Genomic DNA, 24,716 nt, shown 5'->3' with positions numbered 1-24,716 from the left:
CCCGCGTCGGGCTCTGGGCTGATGGCTCAGAGCCTGGAGCCTGTTTCCGATTCTGTGTCTCCCTCTCTCTCTGCCCCTCCCCCGTTCATGCTCTGTCTCTCTCTGTCCCAAAAATAAATAAACGTTGAAAAAAAAATTAAAAAAAAAAAAAAACATACCACATTCCAGACTCCCAGAAGGAAAGCAGGTGTTCAGTGTAAATCACATCGTTTGCATATTCTGGGCACAGTGAGACATGCTTATCAGTTGGGATACACACAAAACCCTAAAAGCCAAGTTGCCAGGTGTCAGCCAAGGGCCAGGCCAACCCTGAAAACGGGACTTGTAACAGGTGGAGCCTAGGCTGCCATATTAGCCTTCTTTGTGCGAGCTCTCATGCCTCTTCAAACATGAATATATTTAGCCGTATTCACAGTACCTGTTCCATTAGTAGTTCAGACTATTGCCCTGGCTGCTCAAGTGGGTAAAACACACGGTTCATATAAATCCTGCTTGAGGCTGGTTTTCAGAATCACACCTCCATACCTCAGACTTGACACTCCTTGCCATGATTCAGTTTGTAGACTCAAATCCCATTTGGATCGTTCCAGGCTTAAATGACACAGTACCTTGGTAAGAAAACAAAAAAATGATATTGTCTTTTTTTCTTCTATAAATACCCTAAACATAAAACATAAATTTATGTTTAAACTTTTTTTTTTTTAAATGTAAGCTCTATGCCTAACATGGGGTTTGAACTCACAACTCTGACATCAAGAGTCACATGCTTTACCATAAGTCAGCTAGGTGCCCCGGTGTGTTAAACACCACTAAGAATGTTAAACATTCTTAGTAATGTTCAGGTCCAGTTTACCAGCTGCAGACATGTTGCATCATGGTATTTAATGAAGATAGCATGAGCAGAATGTTCTTGACCTAAGATGACTCTGAGATACACTAATTGTACATTTGTCCTTCTGGGGGCTGTGGAAGCTTCTGATTTTCTTTCAACATCATCAGCTCTTGGCATCTTAATTCTTATGGATGTGATGCTAAGGCTGTATGAATTTTGCCAGCTGGCTGTCAACAAATGTGCTCTGTGTATATAACATCACCCAAGAATTATTTACACTATTCATATTCATTCTTGTAGAAACAGAACTGATGGAGGAGTTCTGGATATTTAGGTCCTTGCTCCACTTTCAGGTTGCATGTTCTGTTTTCACAATCTGTCCTCTTGTCCCTGTAATCCTGCTTGCCATCCACGTACGTACCAGAGCTGTGTCTTCCTTGAGCCCCAGCCCACCGAGCTCCTTGTTGGTCCTCAAATTCTCGGTGTGGAAATCACAGTGAACTTAAACTCCCATCATCATCTCAGCAGTTGATCAGCAGCAGCAGCAGCAGCAGCAGCAGCAGTTGACACTTGGATCTGTCACCTCCTCCTCCACACCACTGGTGGCTGGTTGCAGATCTCACAGAGAGAAACTCAGTCACGCTGTACAAGTGATTGTTGCTGCAGGGGATGCAGAGGGAGTCAAGACAAGGAGGCTCTGGTAACCAGCAACACCCATCATAGCCATGATGAGCTGGACAACACCCCTTTCCCCTCCCACTCAACTGCCAACCCCAGTGGACAGAGAGCATGACTAGTAAATCAACTGTAAGCAGACACGAGCCATTGAAAGTGGGGTCTTGTTTGTTAGTTCAACAGAACCTAGTTCATCCTAATACCATCTGACATAAAAAATATGTAATTAAAAAAAATAATTCTAACCCACCCCACCTTCCACACACACACAAAATGTCAGTTCATAAGCGTAGGGCTGTTGTCTGCTTCACTGCCAAACAGTTCCTGGTACATAATAGCCATTCTTGGTTCAATGAAGAAGCGCTGGAGAATCATCTCATCTCATCTCATCTCACTCATCTCATCTCATCTCATCTCATCTCATCTCATCATCTCATCTCATCTCATCTCATCTCATCTCATCTCATCTCATCTCATCTCATCTCATCTCATCTCATCTCATCTCATCTCCAGCACTGGAAGGATGATGAAGGAAATAGAGAGGAGCAGATTTGAGGAGGAATTGTATGAGATTAAAGACTCACTAGTCATATTTGGTGAGTTTTCCTTAATGAACATGCTGTGTGGCCTGAGGGACTTTTATGCCTACCTCTCTGTTCCTCAGTTCCCTCCCCTTAGATGAAGGATGTTATCCAGGTCTCACTTCCTACTGCAAAGACTGGAACTGATCTCCTGACTTCCAGAGAAGAGTTTGACACATGAGATGGCAATCTTACTCTCTCAGGGGTTGGGGATCAAGCAGTCACCCTGTGTGTGTGTGTTGGGGGGGGGGGTTCAGGAACAAAGAGTGAGTTAGTGGTCAAGACTTGGCTGGAACTATGATCTCTGGAGAGGAAAATGAAGTGTCACTCCATAGAGCCATGCCCAGCTGTGTTCTCAGACATTCTCGTGTGTAAGAATCTGTCTAGTTGGAGTTGGAGAAGATGTAGATAGCTCGATGGTGGTTTCTGTGTCTCCTGCACATGTGGAAACCCTTCGCACATTGCCGGGCTCAGAGGGAGTGGGAAGGGATTGCCCTTTTTCTGCGGCACATTGAGGTCACAGATCTAGCCATCCCAGGTAGAAAACAGCTTGTTCATCGGTCCAGATTTGAGGATTCTACATCTGCCCACTTCATAGCAGGACCCTTTCCCTAACAGATCTGGGTATTCCAGTCACACTGTATCCTGATCTTGGAAACGCTCTGCTCCAAAGGGGCTACCTCCCCCAGCAGTTTTCCTGGTGTTTGGCCACAGCTGTGCTGAGCTCTCCAGAAAGATGCTCAAAGAAACCCAGCATCTTTCTCCCATGAGGTCAAGCTGTTCCTAGCTGCCAGGAAGAGGGCCCAAGCTGGGTCTGCCCCAGAGAATCTGGAACAGAGAGGGCACCCAATAAGCGCTAGATGAACTAACACAGAATGATCATATAATAAGCAAATGGTCTGAAATTAGCTGGAAAAAGTAAAGCTAAGACAATCCAAAGTGCTTAGAAGAAAGGATTCAAACATGACCTAGAAGTAGATACATAGATCTAACCTAGGGAAATGCAAATTTAAAAGGCCAGTCACTGTTCCATGCCACTTGGCTTTGCAAGGATTCTTTTAAAATTGTAAAGCCCAGGGGCGCCTGGGTGGCGCAGTCGGTTAAGCGTCCGACTTCAGCTCAGGTCACGATCTCGCGGTCCGTGAGTTCGAGCCCCGCGTCAGGCTCTGGGCTGATGGCTCAGAGCCTGGAGCCTGTTTCCGATTCTGTGTCTCCCTCTCTCTCTGCCCCTCCCCCGTTCATGCTCTGTCTCTGTCTCAAAAATAAATAAACGTTAAAAAAAAAAATTAAAATAAATAAATAAATAAAATTGTAAAGCCCATACGTCAGAGGTTGGTGAGGGAGATACACTGATGCAGAAGTGTCAAGGGGTATAATTTCTGGAAAGACCCTGGGGTATGAAGAACTCTACAGGGTTTCAGACCACTTGATTCAATAACCCTCTCTGTTCTGCAGAGGGATATTTTATATTAATAAAAGGTAAAATCTACAAAGATTTTAAATGACCATGAACCTTTAGAAATGGCACTACTGAAAAATAGTAGAAATACCAGGAAAAATGGGTAAATCTACAGTACAGTCATTTGGGGAAACTTTAACATATTTCTCAGGAAAAAAAAATGGCTGTTTAAGTAGATAAGTGATTCACCATGAAATGATTAACAAGCTTGGCATAACAGTCACAATAGTTGTATTTACACACTCATAACACACACACACACACACACACACACACACACACATACACACACACAATTTGTGACCAAATGGATTTTCAAACAGTTTAATACATCACTCCTTCCAAGAACTCGGTGAGCCCTCTCCAACACTGACAAAGAGTTTCTTCACATCAACAAACTTTCCTCAGTGATTGCCTTGATCATGAGATTCTCTCTCTGTCCCCCATTCTCCATCTGGGGTCCCATTATTGGCCCATGAGGCTTTCTGGATCTGTTCACTTAGGCTATTACCTTCCATCAAAATTTCCATCTCTTTATGTTTTGTTCTGTCATGAGCTATTTCTTCTGTGGTTCTCAACAGACACTCTCCTGCAGGCCAGTTTGTCTACTGAGATTCTTAACCTAAGAGTCATTTTCTCAGCCCCAGAAAGTCTCTATGCTCCAACTGGGGACCCCACTTTAAATAGATGAAGAGGAACTAATATCTCAATAAAGTTGTTAAAAATAATAAGGAAGGATCTTACATGCTTGTATGGAAAGATTTCTAGAATATTGTTAACTGAATAAAAGCAAGGTAAAATTCAATGCGTGGTAGCCACCACTTGTATAAGAGAATGAAAAAATATTTACATATATTTACTTGTGAATACATAACGTGTCTCCAGAAGGACCTACAAGAAACTAAAAATAGTAGTTGCTAGAAGTAAGGAAGTCAGTGGTGGGAGTCAAGGGAAAGAGGAAGATCTCACCAGATACCATAGTGCACCTTCTGAATTTCAAGTCATGAGAATGTATTACTTGCTTAAAAACATGTGTTTTAGGGGCGCCTGGGTGGCACAGTCGGTTAAGCGTCCGACTTCAGCCAGGTCACGATCTCGCGGTCCGTGAGTTCGAGCCCCGCGTCGGGCTCTGGGCTGATGGCTCAGCGCCTGGAGCCTGTTTCCGATTCTGTGTCTCCCTCTCTCTCTGCCCCTCCCCCGTTCATGCTCTGTCTCTCTCTGTCCCAAAAATAAATAAACGTTGAAAAAAAAAAAAATTTAAAAAAAAAAATTTAAAAAAAAAAACATGTGTTTTATATTTTTAAAAGCAACGATGAGGGACTGAACTAACAGGAAGGAATAAGCAAGAAAGATTTTTAGGAAGGTAAACATCCACAAGCCACAGATTCACTTTTCTAATATTATGTAACAAACATCCCAAACACAGTGGTTTAAAACAATAATTTCTTACCGTTCTATAAGTTGACTGGGTAGCTGGGTGGTTCTTTTCACTTAGGGCCTCTTGTGAGGTTTCAGGTCAACGCGATCAGGGCTGGAGACATTTGAAGGCTCAGGGTGAAGATTAAGGCTGGCGCTGGCTGCCAGCTGTGAGCTCAGCTGGGACTGTTGACTGGAGCACCGACATTAGACCCCTTCAAGTGGCCTAGGATCCTCTCAGCATGGTGGCTGGGTTCTAAGAGAGGGTGTCCCAAGAATGAACATTCCAGGAGACCCAGGCAGAATCTGTAAAAACTTCTTATGATTTGGCCTCAGAAGTCACACATCATCACTTTTGCTACATTTTATTGCATAGTCAGTCAGGGGCAGCCCAGACAGGGGGAGGGGATATAAATCCCACCTCCTGGTGGGAAGAGACACAAAGAATTTGGGGCTATCTTAATCCACCATGGATCCTCAGTGACCCACGGAGGAGTAACAGAGAGAAAGGAGTCTTTCTCAAAGAATCTTAATCTTATATCAGATTATGATATAGAGAGATGAGTAGGCTGAGGTGACATGAAGGAGGAAGCTTGGAGCACAAGAACAGCACGTATGCTTTTGGACAGGTTATATTGAGGCGCCCAAGGGACATAAAGTGGAGCCGCCCAGTTTAAAATATTAGCCAAGGATGGGGCGCCTGGGTGGTGCAGTCGGTTAAGCGTCCGACTTCAGCCAGGTCACGATCTCGCGGTCCGTGAGTTCGAGCCCCGCGTCGGGCTCTGGGCTGATGGCTCGGAGCCTGGAGCCTGTTTCCGATTCTGTGTCTCCCTCTCTCTCTGCCCCTCCCCATTGATGCTCTGTCTCTCTCTGTCCCAAAAATAAATAAACGTTGAAAAAAAAAATTAAAATATTAGCCAAGGTAAGGAGAAAACATGATATACACCTACATATATTTAAGTTTCACAAGACAGTTCTTTGAGCATCTAGAGTCTTGCTATATTCTGTGATCTCTGCCTGGGACACTTTCCACCGAAATATCCCCATCACTCCCATCCAATCTCCTTTAGGCCTCCCACTTGTGGATTTTCCCTCTTCAGAAAGTGGATTTTCAGGCACATAGAGGAATGGTGTGAGAATGCTCTAAAAGGGTTTTAAAAAAGATTTTTTTTTAATGTTTATTTTTGAAGGAGAGAGATAGAGCGTGAGTGGGGGAGGGGCAGAGAGAGAAGGAGACACAGAATCCGAAGCAGGTTGCAGGCTTTGAGCCATCAGCACACAGCCTAATGCGGGGTTTGAATCCACAAACTGTGAGATCATGACCTGGGCCAAAGTTGGACACTTAACCGACTGAGCCACCCAGGTGCCCCCTAAAAGGGTTTTAAAAAGAAAGATGTGGGGGCAACTGGGTGGCTCAGTTGGTTGAGCATCTGACTTCAACTCAGGTCATGATCTCACAGTTCATGAGTTCAAGCTCCGTATTGGTCTCTGTGCTGACAGCTCAGAGCCTGGAGCCTGCTTCAGCTTCTGTGTCTCCCTCTCTCTCTGCCCCTCCCCTATTTATGCTCTCTCTCTCTCTCTCTCTCTCTCTCTCTCTCTCTCTCTTAAAAATAAATAAACATTAAAAATTTTTTAAACATTAAAAATAAATTATCATCCAAAAGCTATTTGGTCAAAGAGGAAAATAATAAAATAAGTAAAATAAAAAATAATCTGATTTTGGGGCGCCTGGGTGGCACAGTCGGTTAAGTGTCCGACTTCAGCCAGGTCACGATCTCGCGGTCCATGAGTTCGAGCCCCGCGTCAGGCTCTGGGCTGATGGCTCAGAGCCTGGAGCCTGTTTCCGATTCTGTGTCTCCCTCTCTCTCTGCCCCTCCCCCGTTCATGCTCTGTCTCTCTCTGTCCCAAAAATAAATAAACGTTGAAAAAAAAAAATCTGATTTTGTTTACACAAAAAAATAATATACTCCATATCAAAACCAGAGGAATACATACAAAATTATTATCAAAGCATGCTTTCATTTTTTTAATGTTTATTTCTTAAAGATTTTCAACAAAAGAATTTTTTTTAATTTTTTAATGTTTATTTATTTTTGACAGAGAGAAAGAGAGAGAGAGAGAGAGAGAGAGAGAGAGAGAGAGCAGGGGAAGGGCAGAGAGAGAAAGGGACAGAGGATCCAAAGCTGGCTCCAGACTCTGAGCTGTCAGCACAGAGCCCAGCGCGGTGCTTGAACTCCCCACGGGGCTTGACCCGAGCTGAAGTTGGACGCTCAACCAACTGAGCCACACAGAAACCCTGAGAATGCTTTTTTTTTAAAAAAAATTTAGTTATTTATTTTGAGAGAGACAAACAGCAGGAATCAGGGAAGGGCAGAAAGAGAGAGAGGGAGAGAGAGAATCCCAAGCAGGCTCCACACCACCAGCACAGAGCCCAATGCGGGGCTCAAACTTACAAACCATGAAATCATAACCTAAGCTGAAACCAAGAGTCAGTAGGATGTTTAACTGACTGAGCCACCCAGGTACCCCAATGTTTATTTATTTTTGAGAGAGAGAGAGAGAGAGAGAGAGAGAGCTTGAGCATGAGCAGGGGAGGGACAGAGAGGGGGACAGAGGATCCAAAGTGGGCTCTGTGCTGACAGCAGAAAGCCCAACGCAGGTCTCGAACTCACGAGCCCTGAGATCATGACCTGAGCCAAAGTCGGATGCTTAATCGACTGAGCCACCCAAGTGCCCCTGGTGTCTTTATAAAAAGAGGAAAATTCTAGACAGACGTGCACACAGGGAGAAGTCATATGAAGATGAAGGCAGAGATCTACAAGCCAACGGATACCAAAGATTGCTGGGAAACCACCAGAAGTTGAGAAAAGAGGGATTGAGCAGAGTATCTCTCTCATGCCCTCAGAAGGACCAAACCATATCAAAACCTTGATCTCTTGTAGCCTCCATAATTGAGACAATACATTTTTGTTATTTAAGTCACCCAGTTTGTGGTACTTTTTTATGGTAGCCCTAAAAAACAAATACAACATTTTGTTTTTGTTTTGTTTTTTTTTTCAAAACCCCCACTTTATGGAAAATAACTACAGTTTCCAAAACAAGTAAATATTAGTGACTAGTGTTGCATTATATTTTTGCAAATCTCTTTAATGTCTGGCAGTTGGGCTTCCATAGCTGCTTGTGCCTTTGAGACTTGCAGAGTCTCAGTACTCTTAGTACTCTCAGTTCAGTCCTAACCTCTTCAGTAGGAGACAACTGGACTCTGGCATGGCTTCTAGCAGCACAATCCTGTGTCCCTAGAAAGACACCATCCTCCCAGTGAAATGCCTGCTGACTGCCTCCCTGAGAAATGCTGCCAGGAGAATTTGCTGTTTGTTCTGGTGAACACCCAAGGATAGCTCCTGACCTCCTCTTCTTATAGCATTTACTAAAAAAGAGCTTAGAACTGAATTCTTTCTGTCTGAGATGTCTGTGTACATCCTACAACTCAGAGTCTTTTTTAAGGAAAGTTTCCTTTGAAACAGAATGGTCAGAAAGGAGAGGGCTGCTGTCTCTAGTCTCTGTGGGAGGGTAGAACCCTAACTTTGATAATCACCAGGCAACAGCACACTGGCTCAATCATATTTACACTGACCAACACTTTGTAGTTTTCCACATGAGTCCTGCTCTCTCCCCCTTCTGATTCCCTTATTCTTCTTTAAAAGGCCCAGTCACCTCTGCACAAATGCAAGTGGGGTTCAGTGCTTTCCCCCACTGTCAGCAGTTACTGAATAAAATCTGTTTTCACCATGTTAATCAATGTCCATTTTGTTTATCTTTAACACTATCATTCTGTTGCAATGTTACACATCCAGAAGTCTCTGGAAAACTCTATTGTACATTCGTGAGAAAATGGGAGTGGGGGGGAAAGCTATTATTATGAACTCATGGGTTTTTTTCCTTCCTTTTCAAGTTTTTATTTAAATTCTGGTTAGTTAACATATATGGTAAAATTTGTTTCAGGTGTAGAATTTAGTGATTCATCAGTTACATATAACACTCAGTGCTGAACTTAGTTTTGAACTCACCAACTCACAGGGTCTCAGGAAGCTCCAGGGTGTCCCTGGCCCATTCTTTGAGAACTACTGCAACAGACAAACATCCTATAATATAACCAAGGAGAAAACAAAAATATAAGTAGTAGAAAATTAAAAATTGAAACAATAGGGAAACATCACGCATTGAAACTTCAGCACTATTAGAACCAGGAGGAAAGTTGTGCCCAGTGACTCATTCCACATAAATACATGGGGCTGCTCTAAGATAACAGACTCAACCCTCCTTCATCTTTTCCACCCTTTTGGGGCTGCTGCAGAGAGGAAGGCTATACTTCCTCCTGGGACTTCTCTGCCCACCGAGAAAGGAATACTGCCTGGAAATTGTGTGGGAACCCAGTAGTGGCCACATTCAGTCTCCCGGAGACTGCCTGATTCATGGTTCCCACAACAGCTCCTGCCCTCTGCTCAAGTCAGTGAAGATGCCTGACAAATGCCCCTCCTGGTGCTGCTGACCCCTGCCTCGCTGGGCACTGGGCGGGGTGGCAAGGGAGATGCCCAGCATTGCCAGCTAGGACGCGCAGGCCCCGGGTCTCAAAGCAGGGCACCCCACTCCCGCGTGGACAGACGCGCACCTTCAATGGGGGCTGGAGGAGCAAAGGCCACCTAGGCGCCGCGGATGCGCGCAGACACGAACCCCCAGCTGCCAGGCTGGGAGGACGGACGACCCCTAGCACCAGGGTCCCCTCGGAGCCCGCCCCGGCGCCACAGCCCTCGGCGGCCCCCGGCCGCCGCCGCCCGCCCGGCCAGCCTCGCGGGGGTCTGCGGCAGGAGCGCCCCCAGTGGCCGGAGGCCCGAAGGAAGGACAGTCCCATTGGCCCGAAGCCAGAAGGCTCTCATTGGTCGAAGGTTCGACGAACAGAGGTTTCCATTGGTCAGGCTCTGAGGCACGCCGCGCGGCCTTCTGGGAGTTGTAGTTGCAGCGTCACCAGCGCGGCCGCCATTGTCCCGCGGGCGGCGAGTGGAGTGGTCCCTGAGGCGGGGGCTGCTCTCGGGTTTACTGCCGCTTCGGGCTCCTGTTCTCGACCTGTCGGTCCAGGATGAACCCCGAAGAGGAAGCGACAGCACTGGAGATGGCTACAGGGCTGCCAGCGGAATGGCTTCAGGTAAAGTAATAATAATGATTGCAGCGGGTCCAGCGTCTCCCGCAGGTATTGGCCCTTTAACCCTGGCAGCGCACGGTGAGCAGGGCCCGGGCCTTATCCCCCTTTACACATGAGAAAACTGAGGCGCAGTTCAGGGCGCGCTGACTGGCCCGACTGGTGAGGGTGGAGTTTGGATTCGAACCCGGGCCATCAGGTCCCCCAGTGCGCATGCTCCCCTAGTACGCCAGTTTCCTTGTTCTGGGATGGGGCTTAGTATCATTTCCTAGGACCAGGCTGGCCCGGCTCCCGCCGATTGCTTTCCCCGCGAAGGCCATCTGCCATGTGGTGGTGTCAGTGGAGCGCCGAGATGGCAGGTATTTCCGAATAGAAATGCTTTAATTCACGGAGCCAGCAAACACTCCCCGAGAGCCCTGCTCCGCGAGGTCCCTGGCCAGGGGGCTGGGCACAACCCCTGAGGATGATGACAGGTCACCATGCACGGCATAACTGGGGCGGGAGCGACTACCGGGGCTCCTTCCCAGCACCGCTCCCTCGCGGGGGCTGTGGGCGAATTGCACACTGGGCGGTCCGTGCCTGCAAGGCCATCTGGGAAGGTGCCTGTTTCAAAGATCCTGCAATTGTAGACAAAGTGGCCGCTCCCTGTGTTCTCCATAAAGTGCTGTCTCCACGTGGCAGAAACCAAAAATAATTCATAATTCCTGAAGCTCCGCATCTTTGAAATTCTGGACTTACTGTGTTTTGTTGTTGTTTACAAGGATTTGCATTATTTCAGATTTTGTATGCAAAGTGAGATTATTGATAACCTTAGATTTGCATGTTTTCAGATATGTGTTATGCAGATTTGCATTAAATCACACTTTAGTGGGGCGCCTGGGTGGCTCAGTCGGTTAAGCGTCCGACTTCAGCTCAGGTCACGATCTCGCGGTCCGTGAGTTCGAGCCCCGCGTCAGGCTCTGGGCTGATGGCTCAGAGCCTGGAGCCTGCTTCCCATTCTGTGTCTCCCTCTCTCTCTGCCCCTCCCCCATTCATGCTCTGTTTCTCTCTGTCCCCAAAATAAGTAAACGTTAAAAAAAAACTTAAAAAAAAAAAACTTAAAAAAAAAACCACACTTTAGTGGGGCACCTTGGTTGAACATTTTTTTGTATGTGTGTGTGTTTATTTATTTTTGAAAGACAGAGGATGAGCCGGGGAGGGGCAGAGAGAAAGGGAGACCCAGAATCTGAAGCAGGCTCCAGGCGCTGAGCTGTCAGCACAGAGCCCAATGCGGGGCTCGAATTCACAGACCGTGAGATCATGACCTGAGCCATAACCGACTGAGCCACTCAGAGGGTCTGACTCTTGATCTCAGCTGGGGTCTTGATCTCTTGGTGGTGAATTTGCCTCCAGCTGGGCATGTGAAGCCTACTTTGAAAGAGAAAAAAAATCACACTTTGGTCTGCAGTGGATGGAGGGGGTGGGGCAGGGAATGAGCAATGTCAGTGTAAAACAGTAATTAAGGCAGTCAAAACAGATTTTATTCAGAAACTATTGCAATAGAGGGAAAGAGACTTCAGTATAGAACTGGACTCAATTCCAAATACTACAAGTAAAAGTGGGAATTTCTAGCTGGGTTCTGGGGTGGGTATAATTCTTGCCAAACTGACCTAGGGATTCTTGCTGAAGCAGGCTAAGTGATCAGATATTACCTGAAGGATTCTGTGGGATGAGGGCTTTGAAAAGATACAGAGAATAATTAGATATGGTGGGTGGGGATTCTGAGTAAACCAACTCTTTTTCTTTTTTTTTTTTTTCTGACTAAACCAAGTCTTATGAAACTGGGTGATGCAAAGTGGACATAGAAGCCCAGAGGTCAAGGCCTAGTTGAGAAAAGGGTTCAGAGGAACGAGACTCTCTCAAGGAGAGTCTGTCAGCAGTAAGATAAAGTGTATTAGTTATCTGTTGCATGTAACCCAAAACCTAGTGGTCTAGAACAACAATAAATATTACCTCAGTTCTGATAGCAGGAATCCTTGAATGATTTAGCTGGTGGTTCTGGCCCAGGCCCATGAGGTTACCATCAAGATATCAGTGTGGACTGCTGTCATCTGAGACTTGACTGGGGTTGGAGGATCCACCTCCAAGACAGTTCACTCACATGACAGTCCCTCCCCATGTGGGCCTCTCTGTGGAGCTGCTTGAGTGTCCTCACAACATGGCATCTGGCTTCCCAAAGAGTAAGTGGTCCAGGAGATGGCAAGGTAGAAGCCCCAATGCCTTTTGTGCCCTGGGGTTAGAATTTACACACTCATTGGTACGGTATCCTATTGGTTGCCCAACCCTATTGGTTGTCAAACCTGCACAGTATAGGAGGGGACTGCATAACTACACAAGGACTGGGGACCACTGGAGGCCATCTTGGAGGCTTGCCACCACAGGAGGCAAGGAAGTCGAGGGCGTTGAGGTCCAGTGTATAGCTTTCTGTGGCTGCTGTAACAGAGTACTAAAGACTTGGTGGCTTAAAGCAATACACATTTATTCTTACAGTTCTGGAGGTAAGAAGCCTGAGATCAGTTATACTGGGCAGAGCCACCCCTGGAGGATCTAGGGGAGAATCGGTTTCCTCACCTTTTCTAGCTCTAGTGGCTGTAGTCCTTGTATTCCTTGGCTAATGGCCCTGTGTCTGTCTTCAAAGCCAGCAGCATGGCATCTAGCCGTAGTGGTCACATTGCCTTTTGTCTTCTGTAGTTAAATCTCCCTCCACCTTCTTAGAAGGACATTTGTGATTGCATTTAGGGCCCACCTGGATAATCCTGGATAATTTCCCCATTTAAAAATCCTTTTTTTTTTTTTAATTTTTTTTAACGTTTATTTATTTATTTTTTAATTTTTTTTTCAACGTTTATTTATTTTTGGGACAGAGAGAGACAGAGCATGAACGGGGGAGGGGCAGAGAGAGAGGGAGACACAGAATCGGAAACAGGCTCCAGGCTCCGAGCCATCAGCCCAGAGCCCGACGCGGGGCTCGAACTCACGCACCGTGAGATCGTGACCTGAGCCGAAGTCGCCGCTTAACCGACTGAGCCACCCGGGCGCCCCTAAAAATCCTTAATCAAATTCACAGAATCCCTTTTGCCATTTATGGTAACATTCACCAGCTCCAGAAACTAGGACCTGGGTATCTTTGGAGGCCATTACTCAGTCAACCATAGCCAGGCTGAAAGAGGCCATCCTGTACCCAAAGGTGAAAAGGAGCCATTCAAGATTTTTTTAAAGCAAGTATAGCTTGGGTTTGAGAAAAAACATTAAAGCATCTGGGAAGGTGGGGGTCGGAGAAATACGGAGAGCTAACCGGGATGCGGGGAGGGGGCCAGTGACCAGGTGCTGGATGATGCCAGGGTGGCCTGGTCAGCTGTGGGAGTGTGTGGAGTAACGGAGTCTGATAGCCCATCTCTCCGGGCACCAGTAGTGCAGAACAAGAGGAGAGCCACAGGGGTCTGAGGTGGAGCGGCAGAGAGGGCCATGAAAAAGCAAGGAATGGGCTCCTGCTAGAATTCCAGGAGGAGACGTGAAGGACTCACGTCATGCCACTGAGAGCTCTTATGGCCTGGAGAGATCAGTACTCAGTGGGCCCGGCGCCTGGGCTGTTACTGAGGACCCATGCAGAGTGGGTGATAGTTGAGGGGGCGAGGCAGGGACGGCAGGAGGCACAGGGAGCATGTATCAGAGCTGGAGGACCTGAGTGGGATATGAGGACACGGGGACAAGAACAGAGACTTCTGTTCCCAACCAAAGGGTTCTCATGCTTCCTGAACAATTTTTGTCACAGCTGTATGCCACCTGTACTATAATTTCTTTAAAACTTTAAAGCCTTCTTGTGTTTTTCTTAACATACCCCTTTATAATTGAGGTAGTTAGTAAGTGATTGTGATTTGCATTTCCCTGGTAGCTAATGATATTGAGCATCTTTTCAAGTGCTTATTCAGTATTTGTATATTTTATATTTTCTTTGAAGAAATACCTATTTAGGTCCTTTGCCCTTTTTAATTGTGTTGTCATTATTATTGAGTTGTAAGAGTCCATTATATTTGCCAGATACAAGTCACATACAAGATTTGTGATTTGCTATTAGTATTTCCCAGTATGTGGATATTTTTTTTTACTTTATTTTTTTAATTAATTTATTTTTTTAATTTGTGAGAGAGAGAGAGAGAGCACGAGTGGCGAAGAGGGGCAGAGGGAGAGAGAAAATCCTAAGGAGGCTCCATGCTTAGCAAGAGCCCAGTGTGGGGCTCAATCCCACAACCCTAGGATATTCACCTGAGCCGAAACCAGGAGTCAGATACTGAACCAAGTGAGCCACCCAGGTTTCATTTTCTTGATAGTGTCCTTTGAAGCACAACAATTTTTAATGTTGATGAAGTCCAACTTACTTATTTTTTTCTTTTCTTGCTTGTGCTTTTGCTGTCAGATTCTAAGAACTCTTCGCCAATCCAAGATTGTGAAGATTCATTACTATATTTTCTTCTAAGAGCTTAATCGTTTTAGCTCTTACGTTTGTCTTTTATCCATTTTGAGTTAACTTTTTATATGGTGTGAAGTAGAGGACCGATTTTATTCTTTTGCATCTTGTCCTGTAGAAAGTGTTTCACGATCACTTATTCCCCATCACAGCCCCCAAGGAATGATTCTTTGTAGACAGGGAAGCATGGCAATAGAAGTGGTTACCTGCTCTATGCTTCTTGAGGAAGAAGTAGCAGAGTCAAAACTCAGATCCAGAAATATCTAGCTTCTGACAGTGGCCACACCGAGCCCACAGAAGGGTTTCATTTGTAGGACATGTTTTAAATACGTTGCATCAACTTACAAAAATTAAAAGTTTCATTAAAAATGTGGCCTAATTTTCAGCTACTCACTAGAGATGGGCAGTTCTGACCCATCACCTGCAGTGTCACCTCTCACAGGTTAAGTACCCTTGTAGGCTCTTCCAGTAGCCCACTTCAGTCTTTGATGAGCCTGCCTGGTCCCTGAAGATAGGTGAGTTTCTGACTCCAACTATAAACCCCTCTTTTCAGGTAGGATACTGAGTCTTGCCTTGAATCTGAGAGTTATTTAATGTATCAGTTAGATTTTACTATGTAACAAACTATCCTAAAGGTTAGTAGCTTAGACCAGTAACTGTTTCTTTAACCCACAGATCTGCAAGTCAGCAATTTCTGTTTGCACCTGCACCTGTCTGAGATCAGTTGTAGGTCAGCTGTGGGTGGCTTCCATCTTGCTGGGATACGTTCATATGCCCTCACTATACAACCTAAACGTGACAGTCCAGTAGGTGCCCAGTGAGACCTGACTTGGCATTATTCAGAATGGGCACTCTCTCAGGACACTGGCCTGCCCATCTTCTGCTTCTCCATTCCTCCTTCTCTTCCTAAGAGCACTGACGGGGGCAGTCCAGCTGATCAAGAGTGCGTGTGTGATATTTCAGGAGCCGGTGACCTTCCGGGACGTGGCTGTGGACTTCACCCAAGAAGAGTGGGGACAGCTGGGCCCCGCCCAGAGGACCCTCTACCGTGACGTGATGCTGGAGACCTTTGGGCATCTGCTCTCTGTGGGTAAGGCCTGCTTCCCCAGCTGATGATTGGATTCCTACAGGGACTTATTTTTTTATGGGTTATAGGTCATAGGGCCTCTGGTATGAGGACTTGATCTTGGGCTGGGGGACAGGGATCTTGCATTCTCATTCCTTGTGGTACATACAGGCAGGAGGAGGTTTCTGCCCTTTTCCGTCCCAATGCAAAGCCGTCACCTTATTGTGAGATGTCCTCATGCCCTATCAGGAGTGTAGGGCTGGATTCTGAGCTGGTTCTTTCTGTGGCAGGTCCCCACATCCTGTGTCTTTCCCTTGTTCCAGGGCCTGAGCTTCCAAAACCTGAAGTCATCTCCCAACTGGAGCAAGGGGCTGAGCTGTGGGCAGCGGAGAGAGGAATTGCCCAGGGTCACTGTCCAGGTGAGAAGCTGCCAAGTGGGAACTCCTAATGGGAGCAGCCCAAGAGGCGACTACAGATGTGCTGCTTGGAAAGGGTGGTGTGTCAGGGTCCCCAAGACCCCAAAGAGCCAGTGATTACAGCGAAAGAATATAGAGGAAAGTCGGCAAGGAGAAAAGGCAGATGGGGTGAAGTCCAGAAGCCAGCCAAGATTCCACAGTTCCTTCCTAGTAGAGTCACACTGTACATGCGTAGTTCCCACAGTAGTGAGTTGTGACGACACATGAGGAATGCTAGCTCCCAGGGAAGCTTGTTAGAGGCTCAGTGCCAGGGTGTTTTATTGGGCGCTGGTCACTTAGGCACCCTGTGCCTGGCACAGAGCAAGATTCCAGACTCGCAGGAGAGAGCAGGTGTTCACCGTAAACCATACTGTGGGCACAGTTTGGGCACAGTGAGCCACTCTTATCAGTTAGGGTGGTGGGAACTCTCTTGAAATCCAAATTCCCACACACAGCCCTGGGCCAGTCTCAAAACTGGCCCCTCTGCCCCTCTAAGGATGGTAGCCTTAGGCCTGCCCTGTTAGCTTTTCTCTGTGTAGGAGGTCTGCGCCCTGCTCCTGTGTTCTCTGTTCTTCTCATCCGGGCTCTCCCTTCTCTGAGCACAGAGACCATCTGCCTCTCCTCCAGTGGTCAGAATCCCACCCTGTCCTCCCTCTCATGTTCTCTCTTGCCACCTCAGTGTGCCCTTGCCACAGGATCATTTCTAATGTGTGAGCTTGCTCTCCATCTTCTCCATTTTCATCTTTCATGTCCAGATTCTGTAAACCTGTTCTCCACACCCTTGTGTTCTCTCAGCAACAAGGATTGTATTCAGCTCTAAATTTCTGAAACCTGGGCTAGAGTACTCAAAAAAAGAAGCAATTTTTTTCACAAAGCAGCCACTGCTGCCTCTGACTCAGTATTCAGTGGCAAGGCTTATGGTTCTGATTCTTCTGGCCTTTCCTTGAGGTCATGGCATGGATGCAGCAGCTCTGGCCATCACATCTGTGCTCCAGGCAGGGGGTGTGGATGTGGGAAGAATAGTGCCAGTAACATTTCACCCCTTTTATCTGAATGAACTCCAGATTTCGTCCTTTGAGGTCTCCTTGGTCGGGACTGGGTCACATCTACCTGCCCTTATGCCACTAGGGAGTCTGGAAAGGAGGCCTAGATTGTCATAATTGGCTTATGCCTGTCACAGTCCCTTCTCTGGGACTGGTGCATTGGTACCCTGAAGTGCGTTGGAAGAAGTAGGCTATGACAGTGGGATACACAGCCAGCAGTACCTGCTGCTCAGCCTCTGACACCACCCAGGGCTTTTTGACCTGCAGGGAATCACATGTACCTCCACAATGAGGTGTAGCCTATTACCCGAGGGCAAGGGTGAATCTGCAGCAGATGCAGAAGTACCATGTCTCCTCTGAGGCAAAAGAGCCTGAAGTGCCCCACACGTTTGACATCCTCCAGTCCCCAGTGCTGGCCTGCACCCCCAGGCCCTGAGCTGACTCCTACCAGGCTAGTTGCCTCTGGATGCCATGGTCCCCAGCGGACCATAAATTTCACCATGTAAAACGTACAATTTAGTGGTTTTGAGTATATTCACAGATTATACCCATCACCACTGTCAAGTTCGAGGACATTTTAATGGCTCCAAAGTCACCAATTAGCAGTACCGTGATTTGTTTCTACCCATATGACACTTGTGACACCAAATGTGTGGGGTTTTTTCCACACCAACAAACCGTTCTCCAACTCTCCAGTTACTAGGTGGGTGTCCAACAATGAAGTCCAATTCTGACACTATCTACCTGGAGTTAGTGTAGACCCCACAGCCTGAGGACTCTGTCTCTTAAGAATGCCTCCACTTCAGATGCCAGTTGACAAGTCAGGGCATCCCATACCTCTGCCTGACGAGCTATAAATCAGGGGTTCCCATGACCCTCTCCTTAGGTTCAGTAATTTGCTTTTACAGCTCACAGAACTCAGGGACACTATTTATTACTGGTTTATTACAAAGGATAAAATGTTGGGGCGCCTGGGTGGCGCAGTCGGTTAAGCGTCCGACTTCAGCCAGGTCACGATCTCGCGGTCCGTGAGTTCGAGCCCCGCGTCGGGCTCTGGGCTGATGGCTCAGAGCCTGGAGCCTGTTTCCGATTCTGTGTCTCCCTCTCTCTCTGCCCCTCCCCCGTTTATGCTCTGTCTCTCTCTGTCCCAAAAATAAATAAACGTTGAAAAAAAAAAATTTTAAAAAACAAAGGATAAAATGAACAGCCAGATATCAGGGGTTGGGGTCTGCTGGCTCTGGAGGTGAAGGAAGGGGCCATGGAATGTAGTCAGTCTCGTGAAGCTGGAAATGGCACGGAAACAGATTCTCTCCTAGAGCAGCCAAGAGTCATCCAGCCCTGCTGATACCTCGACTTGGGACTTCTGACCTCAGAACTGTAAGAGAAGCGTGGTCTCTTAAGGTGATACGTTTGCAGCACGTTGTTAGAGCAGCTACAGGAAGCTGATACCCTTGCCTTCGCTGCACTGTAAGAAAGTGGGGAGCCCGCCTGCCTGCATGCAGTTCTTGTTCTGGAGGATTCTGCGACCTGGGCTGGTCCTCCCAAGGTGTCCTACAGACATGAGCGTACCTCTACTTGGGTATCTGACCTACCAAACTTCGGTTTTCTAAAACTGAGCTCCTTGTCTGCCTCCCAAGCCTGCTCCTTCGATGGTTTGCTCAGTAGCTATTTCCCTGGCTCCTGAGGACTGGGCTTTTCATGTGTTGGGGTTGCAGTTTCTCCCCAGCATCAGGGGCCAGACAGTGAGTATTTCAGGCTGTGTGGGCTAAGTATACTCACTATTTGTTTTCTGTTCTCTCTGAAACGAGTTACCATAAACTTAGCAGTTTAAAACAACACCCAGTCGTTATCTCACATTTCTGTCAGTCCTGACTGGTTTGTCTGCTCCAAGTCTCACAAGACTGAAGTCAAGGTCCTGACTGGGCAGGGAACTCAGAGAGAATCCACTTCCAGGTGTGGTCAGACAGAATGCAGGTCTGTGAGGCCACAGGATTGGGGCTCCTGTTTCCTTTGAGACTGTTGCGGAGGAGTTGTTCTCAGGAAGTGCACCCATTTCCCGACTGAAGTCCTCCTGTGCAGCTAGCCTCTCCCTTTTACCTCCTTCTGCTTTTAAGGGCTCTGGGGGCCACTTCAGGCCCATCCTGGTAACCCAGCATCATCTCCCTATTTTAAGGCTTCAGGTCAGCTGATGAGTCACCTGCCAAGTCCCTTCATAGCAGTACCTAGATGAGTGCCTGATTGCACAGCCAGGGACATCTTTAGAATTCTGCTTCTGTCATACACCCTTCTCTTTTTTTCCTGCAGCCCTTAAAAACATAAAAAATACTCGTAGTTGGGGGCTGTAGTCTGCCAGCCCCTTGTCTAAGGCCAGTGCCTGGGCCTGTGGCAGGTACTTGGGAGATTTTTGTCGAACGAATGAAAGCATGAGACTGTTTCTGCAGACGAGGCACTTGGTGTCTGCACAGGAGCAGAACTGAGATTTTCCTAGAGGTGGGAGGAGTAGGAAGGATGGAGGCCCAGCGTGTCCTCTCTGTGTTTTTTCCGCCAACTCCCTCAGCTCTTTGGTACTCTTTCAGGCTGGGAACCTGGACCCGAAAGCCAAGCGTCACCCAAGGAGCTGGGCCTTCTTGAGGAGGAGCCATCCCATGTTGCAGAAAGGGAAGGCTTCCTGAGGGACACTCCCTGTCCCACCACACTAGGGAAACACTGGGAACGTGAGCGCCAGGTACAGGTGCCTGAGAAGGGACAGGATAATTTGAGGCGATTGGAAGTTAGCCTTGAGGAAGTACCAGTTCAAGATAAAAGCTATGAAAGTTTCAGACCTGGGGAAAACAGTGTCCTGAATGCAAACCCAGATCCATCCTCGGAGACTTCTAGGAGAGACTATCTCTGTGCTTACGACTCACAGGCTATAAACTCGGAAGGTAACTCAAGCTCATTCCAGCAGACAGGCTCCTCCGGCAAAGGGCCGTGTGACAGCAGTGACTGTAGCAAAGCTTCCAGTCAGGCCGTTCCCATTACAGAACTCACCCGAAGCCAAGTACAGGATAAACCCTACAAATGTACAGACTGTGGGAAGTCGTTTAATCATAACGCACATCTCACAGTGCATAAGAGGATTCACACGGGAGAGAGGCCTTATATGTGCAAAGAGTGTGGGAAAGCCTTCAGCCAGAACTCCTCCCTGGTTCAGCATGAGCGAATCCACACGGGAGACAAGCCCTATAAATGTGCTGAGTGTGGGAAGTCTTTCTGCCATAGCACACACCTTACTGTCCATCGGAGAATTCACACCGGAGAGAAACCCTATGAATGTCAGGACTGTGGGCGGGCCTTCAACCAGAACTCCTCCCTGGGCCGGCATAAGCGGACACACACCGGGGAGAAGCCATACACTTGCAGCGTGTGTGGGAAGTCCTTCTCACGGACCACGTGCCTCTTCCTGCATCTGAGGACACACACAGAGGAGAGGCCCTATGAGTGCAACCACTGTGGGAAGGGCTTCAGGCACAGCTCCTCCCTGGCCCAGCACCAGCGAAAGCATGCTGGGGAGAAGCCTTACGAGTGCCGCCAGAGGCTGATCTTCGAGCAGACGCCAGCTCTGACGAAGCATGAGTGGGCAGAAGCCCTCGGCTGTGACCCACCTTTGAATCCAGATGAGAGGGCTCACCGAAGCGACAGGCCTTTTAAGTGTAATCATTGTGGGAAATGTTTTATTCAGAGCTCGCACCTCATCCGACACCAGATAACTCACACCAGAGAGGAGTCCCAGGGCCGGAACCGGCGACGGCTTGAGCAGTCCTTTGCCCGGGGCTCACACCTTGCCCGGCATCAGCACACACACTCCAGCGAGAACCCTGGGGGTGGGACAAAGGCAGGACAACCCTCGAGCCGAGCGCTTGCCTTGTTTGACATCCATGAAATCATGCAAGAAAAAAACCCGGTTCACGTCATTGGGGTTGAAGAGTCTTCCATGGGTGCTTCTGTGTTATTTGACATCAGAGAATCCTCGTAGGAGAGAAACTCTACAGATGACTTTTGAACCACAGGTACAAAAATGTGGTAAGTCCACATAGTGCATTCAAAGAAAGGGGGACTGGGGGTAGAAACGTCTAAAGCGACCTCTGATTCTTAAAGAAATGGTGCTTCCCAAATACTGGAGATTGATGGTTCTCAAATCTGCCAAGCCCAGTGCCCCCTTTAACCACACGTGTTTTGTGCTGTTCCCTCTATTACTGCAAAATGAATTCATAGGTAATGTAACCCACACACATGTACTGTAAAAAATCGATATACGGCCCCTTTTTGTAAAGCATAATTAAAACAAAAGTAATTTATGGTAGAGTGATGTGGACTGAGTTGGTGCGGTACCTCTCCACGTGACTGTGTGGGCCATTGTGCCTGAACACCTACCTGGGGCATTGCCAGTGCCGTCTGGCACATGGGATATGGTATTGGTCATGGAAATAGTCCGAGTGGCATTCCTGTATGGGATGTGATTTTCCTAAGTGGTGACTAACTCTTGCAAAAGTTTTGGACAAAACAAAATACCATTGCATTTCTGGAAAATTCTGTATAAAATTCTAAGCGTGCAGGGTTAATTTGTGTTTCTATGTGAAGTTGACTTAGGATCTCAGTTCACACATGACAGACTTGTTTCACAGATTTGTACATGGTCCACAGGAGCCAGCTCTGCACTTCACAAGAGCACACTTGGCCCCCACCCACATGTCAGCTGCACCCATGCCCAGAGCAAAAGACAAAAAGGCCCCATGAAATTCTGCTACATTCCCTGGGCATGTCACAGATCCTTTTGAAAGCCGTTGCCTTGAAATTGCCAGCGTTGCTTAAGCCACAGGTTTTCCATCAGGGGTGGATTTGTCCTCCAGGAGACATCTAGTGATGTCTGGAGACATTTTTGGTTGTCATAACTGGCAGAAGAGAGGGGTGCCACTTGGCAACCAGTGGATGCTTCTGAACACCCTCTAATGCCCAAGACCGTCCCTCAACAAAGAATTACCTAGCCCCAAATATGCCAAAGTAAGGAAACCATGCCCAGAACTACAGCCAACTTTTCCAGAGTCTAAATTGATCAGGGCTGCACTAACAGTCCTATACCTTTGATTTTAACAAATGATATCATTAACTGATTTATACCCAATGTGTCTAGGGGCCCCTGGGTGGCTCAGTCGGTTGAGCGACTGACTTCGGCTCAGGTCATGATCTCACGGTTTGTGAGTTCGAGCCCCGCGTCGGGCACTGTGCTGACAGCTCAGAGCCTGGAGCCTACTTCTGATTCTGTGTCTCCCTCTCTCTCTGCCCCTCCCCCACTCATGCTCTATCTCAGAAATAAATAAACATAAAAAAAAAAACTTTATACCCAATGTGTCTTATAGTAGCCTTTTTGACCATTTTGCAGCATTCCTAACTGGTGTGAAAAAAGAAAAAGAATCTACTTATTTTTCTGAGTAATCTAAATTTTAGCATTGTAGGGGTGCCTGGGTGGCTCAGTCGGTTGAGTGTCCGACTTTGGCTCAGGTCATGATCTCGCAGTCTGTGAGTTCGAGCCCTGTGTTGGGCTCTGTGCTGACAGCTCAGAGCCTGGAGCCTGCTTTGGATTCTGTGTCTCTCTCTCGCTCTCTCTGCCCCTCCCCCGCTTGTGCTCGGTCTCTCTCTCTCTGTCAAAAATAAACATTAAAAAAAAGTTTTTTTAATTTTAGCATTTTATCATGGACATCATAAAACATAGATAAGCCCCACTTTTGACCATTCCTCTTCCCTTCCCCATCAATGGTGTGGGGTGCAGCTTTGGGAATGTTCTACCTATCAGTGCCCTATGTGGAGGAGAGCTCCAGTGGTAACTTCATGGTTCTAGGCAGCTGTGGAAGACAGGCCTACAATTGTCCCTTTCCCTCCACCTTGGCCCACAAAATGGCAGCTCCTAAAGGGTCTCAGAATGGTTGCTGGGTGGGCTGAAGTTACAGTGGCCTCAGTGGGTAAGCTGGGAACAAGCTTGTCACTCACCTCCCTCTCCAGGCAGCAGAGATGATTACAAATGTTTCATTTCTCATTTCGGGTCGTGTTTTCTAGGCATAATGTTCCTACTGATTTCCTTATAGATGTTTTGAAACAGATAAACTCCTCAGAGGAAGTTACTATAAACTACGGCTTTATCAGTTTATAAAAGTAATGCAAATTCTTTACTGTAAAACATGGAAGATGCACAAAAGTAAAATTTAATTCCTCATACTTCCACTATCCAGAGATCGTCATTACGATTAAGATTTTGTTAATTTCCTTTGTAATTTTTTCATAACAATATAAATGTATACATAGAGTGTACATGTGGGTATATAGATCTTATACTCACAAAAAATATATTTCTAGTTGTGTCGTGTTTAGAAAATTGGAATCCTTTCTAGTAACACATGCTTCTTAACTGTTTTGGGGGTTTTTTTGAGCATTTTCCTCTGGCCATGAATCTCATATAGCTTTTTAAGTTACCTTTCAGGAGGGTTGTAGGAGCATGACCACCTAGCATTTTACCAGCCTTGACTTTTATCCAAAAGTGGGGGAGTCTTTTCTACATGTTTCCAGGGAGAGTAAAAAGTGATACAGCCTCTGTGAAGGACAGCTTATCAGTTGCTATCTAAAATTACAGACACACACAGGGTGCCTGGGTGGCTCAGTCTGATAAGCTTCAGACTTCGGCTTAGGTCACAATCTCGTGGTTCACGAGTTCAAACCCCATGTCAGGCTCTGTGCTGACAACTCAGAGCCAGGATCCCGCTTCTCAGATAATGTGTCTCCCTCTCTCTCTGCCCCTCCCCCACTAATACTCTGTCTCTCTCTCTCTCAAAAATAAAACATTAAAATTTTTTTTAATAAAAATTAAAATTATAAATACACAAACTCTTTGTCTCAGTAAACCTGTTGCTGGGAGATATATTTGTACATTGTAGACTGTACATGGTTTCATTATGGTATTGATTTCAGAAGTAAAATTTGTAAACAACCTCAGTGTCCACCCTGGGGAACTGGGTTAGTGATTGCTGGAATGGAGCATGACACAGTCTTAAAAATGGGGACTGTCTTTATGTACTAATACGGGAAAGAGCTCCAAGATACATTGTTAAATGAAAAGGTGTAAAACTGTAAAGTATGTTTCCATTTGTGTAAAAAATCCTTTGCTTACACACACATACACAATATCTCCTAAGGGTATAAAGTAACCAAGCATATTAGTTGCTCTTGAGGAGGAGAAGTGGGGGGAAAGGGATGAGGAATGATTTTCACTTTATATCTTTTGGTATTTTTGGAATTTTGAAATATGTAAAAGTATTATCAGTTCAAAAAAATTTAAATTAAAAATCTCAACTCTTTCAAGTTAAACTAAGTTTGATAATTGGTTTCATTGTTTTCTGTCACACACACACACACACACACACGCACACACACACACTAAATTCTTAGCCACACCTGTTCTTATAG

The 24,716-nt window shown here is 46.7% G+C and overlaps 1 protein-coding gene and 1 long non-coding RNA gene across 2 annotated transcripts; one reads left to right on the top strand and one right to left on the bottom strand.

Annotated features, from left to right (window-relative positions):
* Positions 1-137: 137 nt before the first annotated feature.
* On the bottom strand, positions 138-9,754 carry LOC124522805 (uncharacterized). The gene is made up of 5 exons (XR_006964859.1): positions 9,633-9,754; positions 9,031-9,105; positions 4,998-5,219; positions 1,254-1,492; positions 138-608 (listed from the first exon to the last, which is right to left on the bottom strand). It is a non-coding gene; the product is annotated as an uncharacterized LOC124522805 (long non-coding RNA).
* A 267-nt stretch (positions 9,755-10,021) lies between these two features.
* On the top strand, positions 10,022-21,567 carry ZNF8 (zinc finger protein 8). Its single transcript, XM_047094402.1, has 4 exons — positions 10,022-10,163; positions 15,625-15,751; positions 16,051-16,146; positions 19,802-21,567. Exons 1-4 carry the CDS (start codon positions 10,098-10,100, stop codon positions 21,238-21,240), a joined length of 1,728 nt encoding a protein of 575 aa, XP_046950358.1. The 5' UTR covers positions 10,022-10,097; the 3' UTR covers positions 21,241-21,567.
* The last annotated feature ends 3,149 nt before the right edge of the window (positions 21,568-24,716 follow it).

This window comes from Lynx rufus, unplaced genomic scaffold (genome assembly GCF_022079265.1).
Source record: "Lynx rufus isolate CCGP_SWC_20201006 ecotype Redwood Valley unplaced genomic scaffold, mLynRuf1.p SCAF_39, whole genome shotgun sequence".
Taxonomy (NCBI): Eukaryota; Metazoa; Chordata; class Mammalia; order Carnivora; family Felidae; genus Lynx; species Lynx rufus.
Note: the sequence above shows the minus strand (reverse complement) of the source record. Positions and strands in the feature narration are given on the sequence as shown.

Coding starts and splice junctions, on each gene's coding strand:
- ZNF8 (XM_047094402.1), top strand. CDS start 10,098: ATGAACCCCGAAGAGGAAGCGACAGCACTGGAGATGGCTACAGGGCTG. Junction 15,752..16,050: donor TGGGCATCTGCTCTCTGTGG/GTAAGGCCTGCT, acceptor CCCTTGTTCCAG/GGCCTGAGCTTCCAAAACCT. Junction 16,147..19,801: donor TGCCCAGGGTCACTGTCCAG/GTGAGAAGCTGC, acceptor GTACTCTTTCAG/GCTGGGAACCTGGACCCGAA.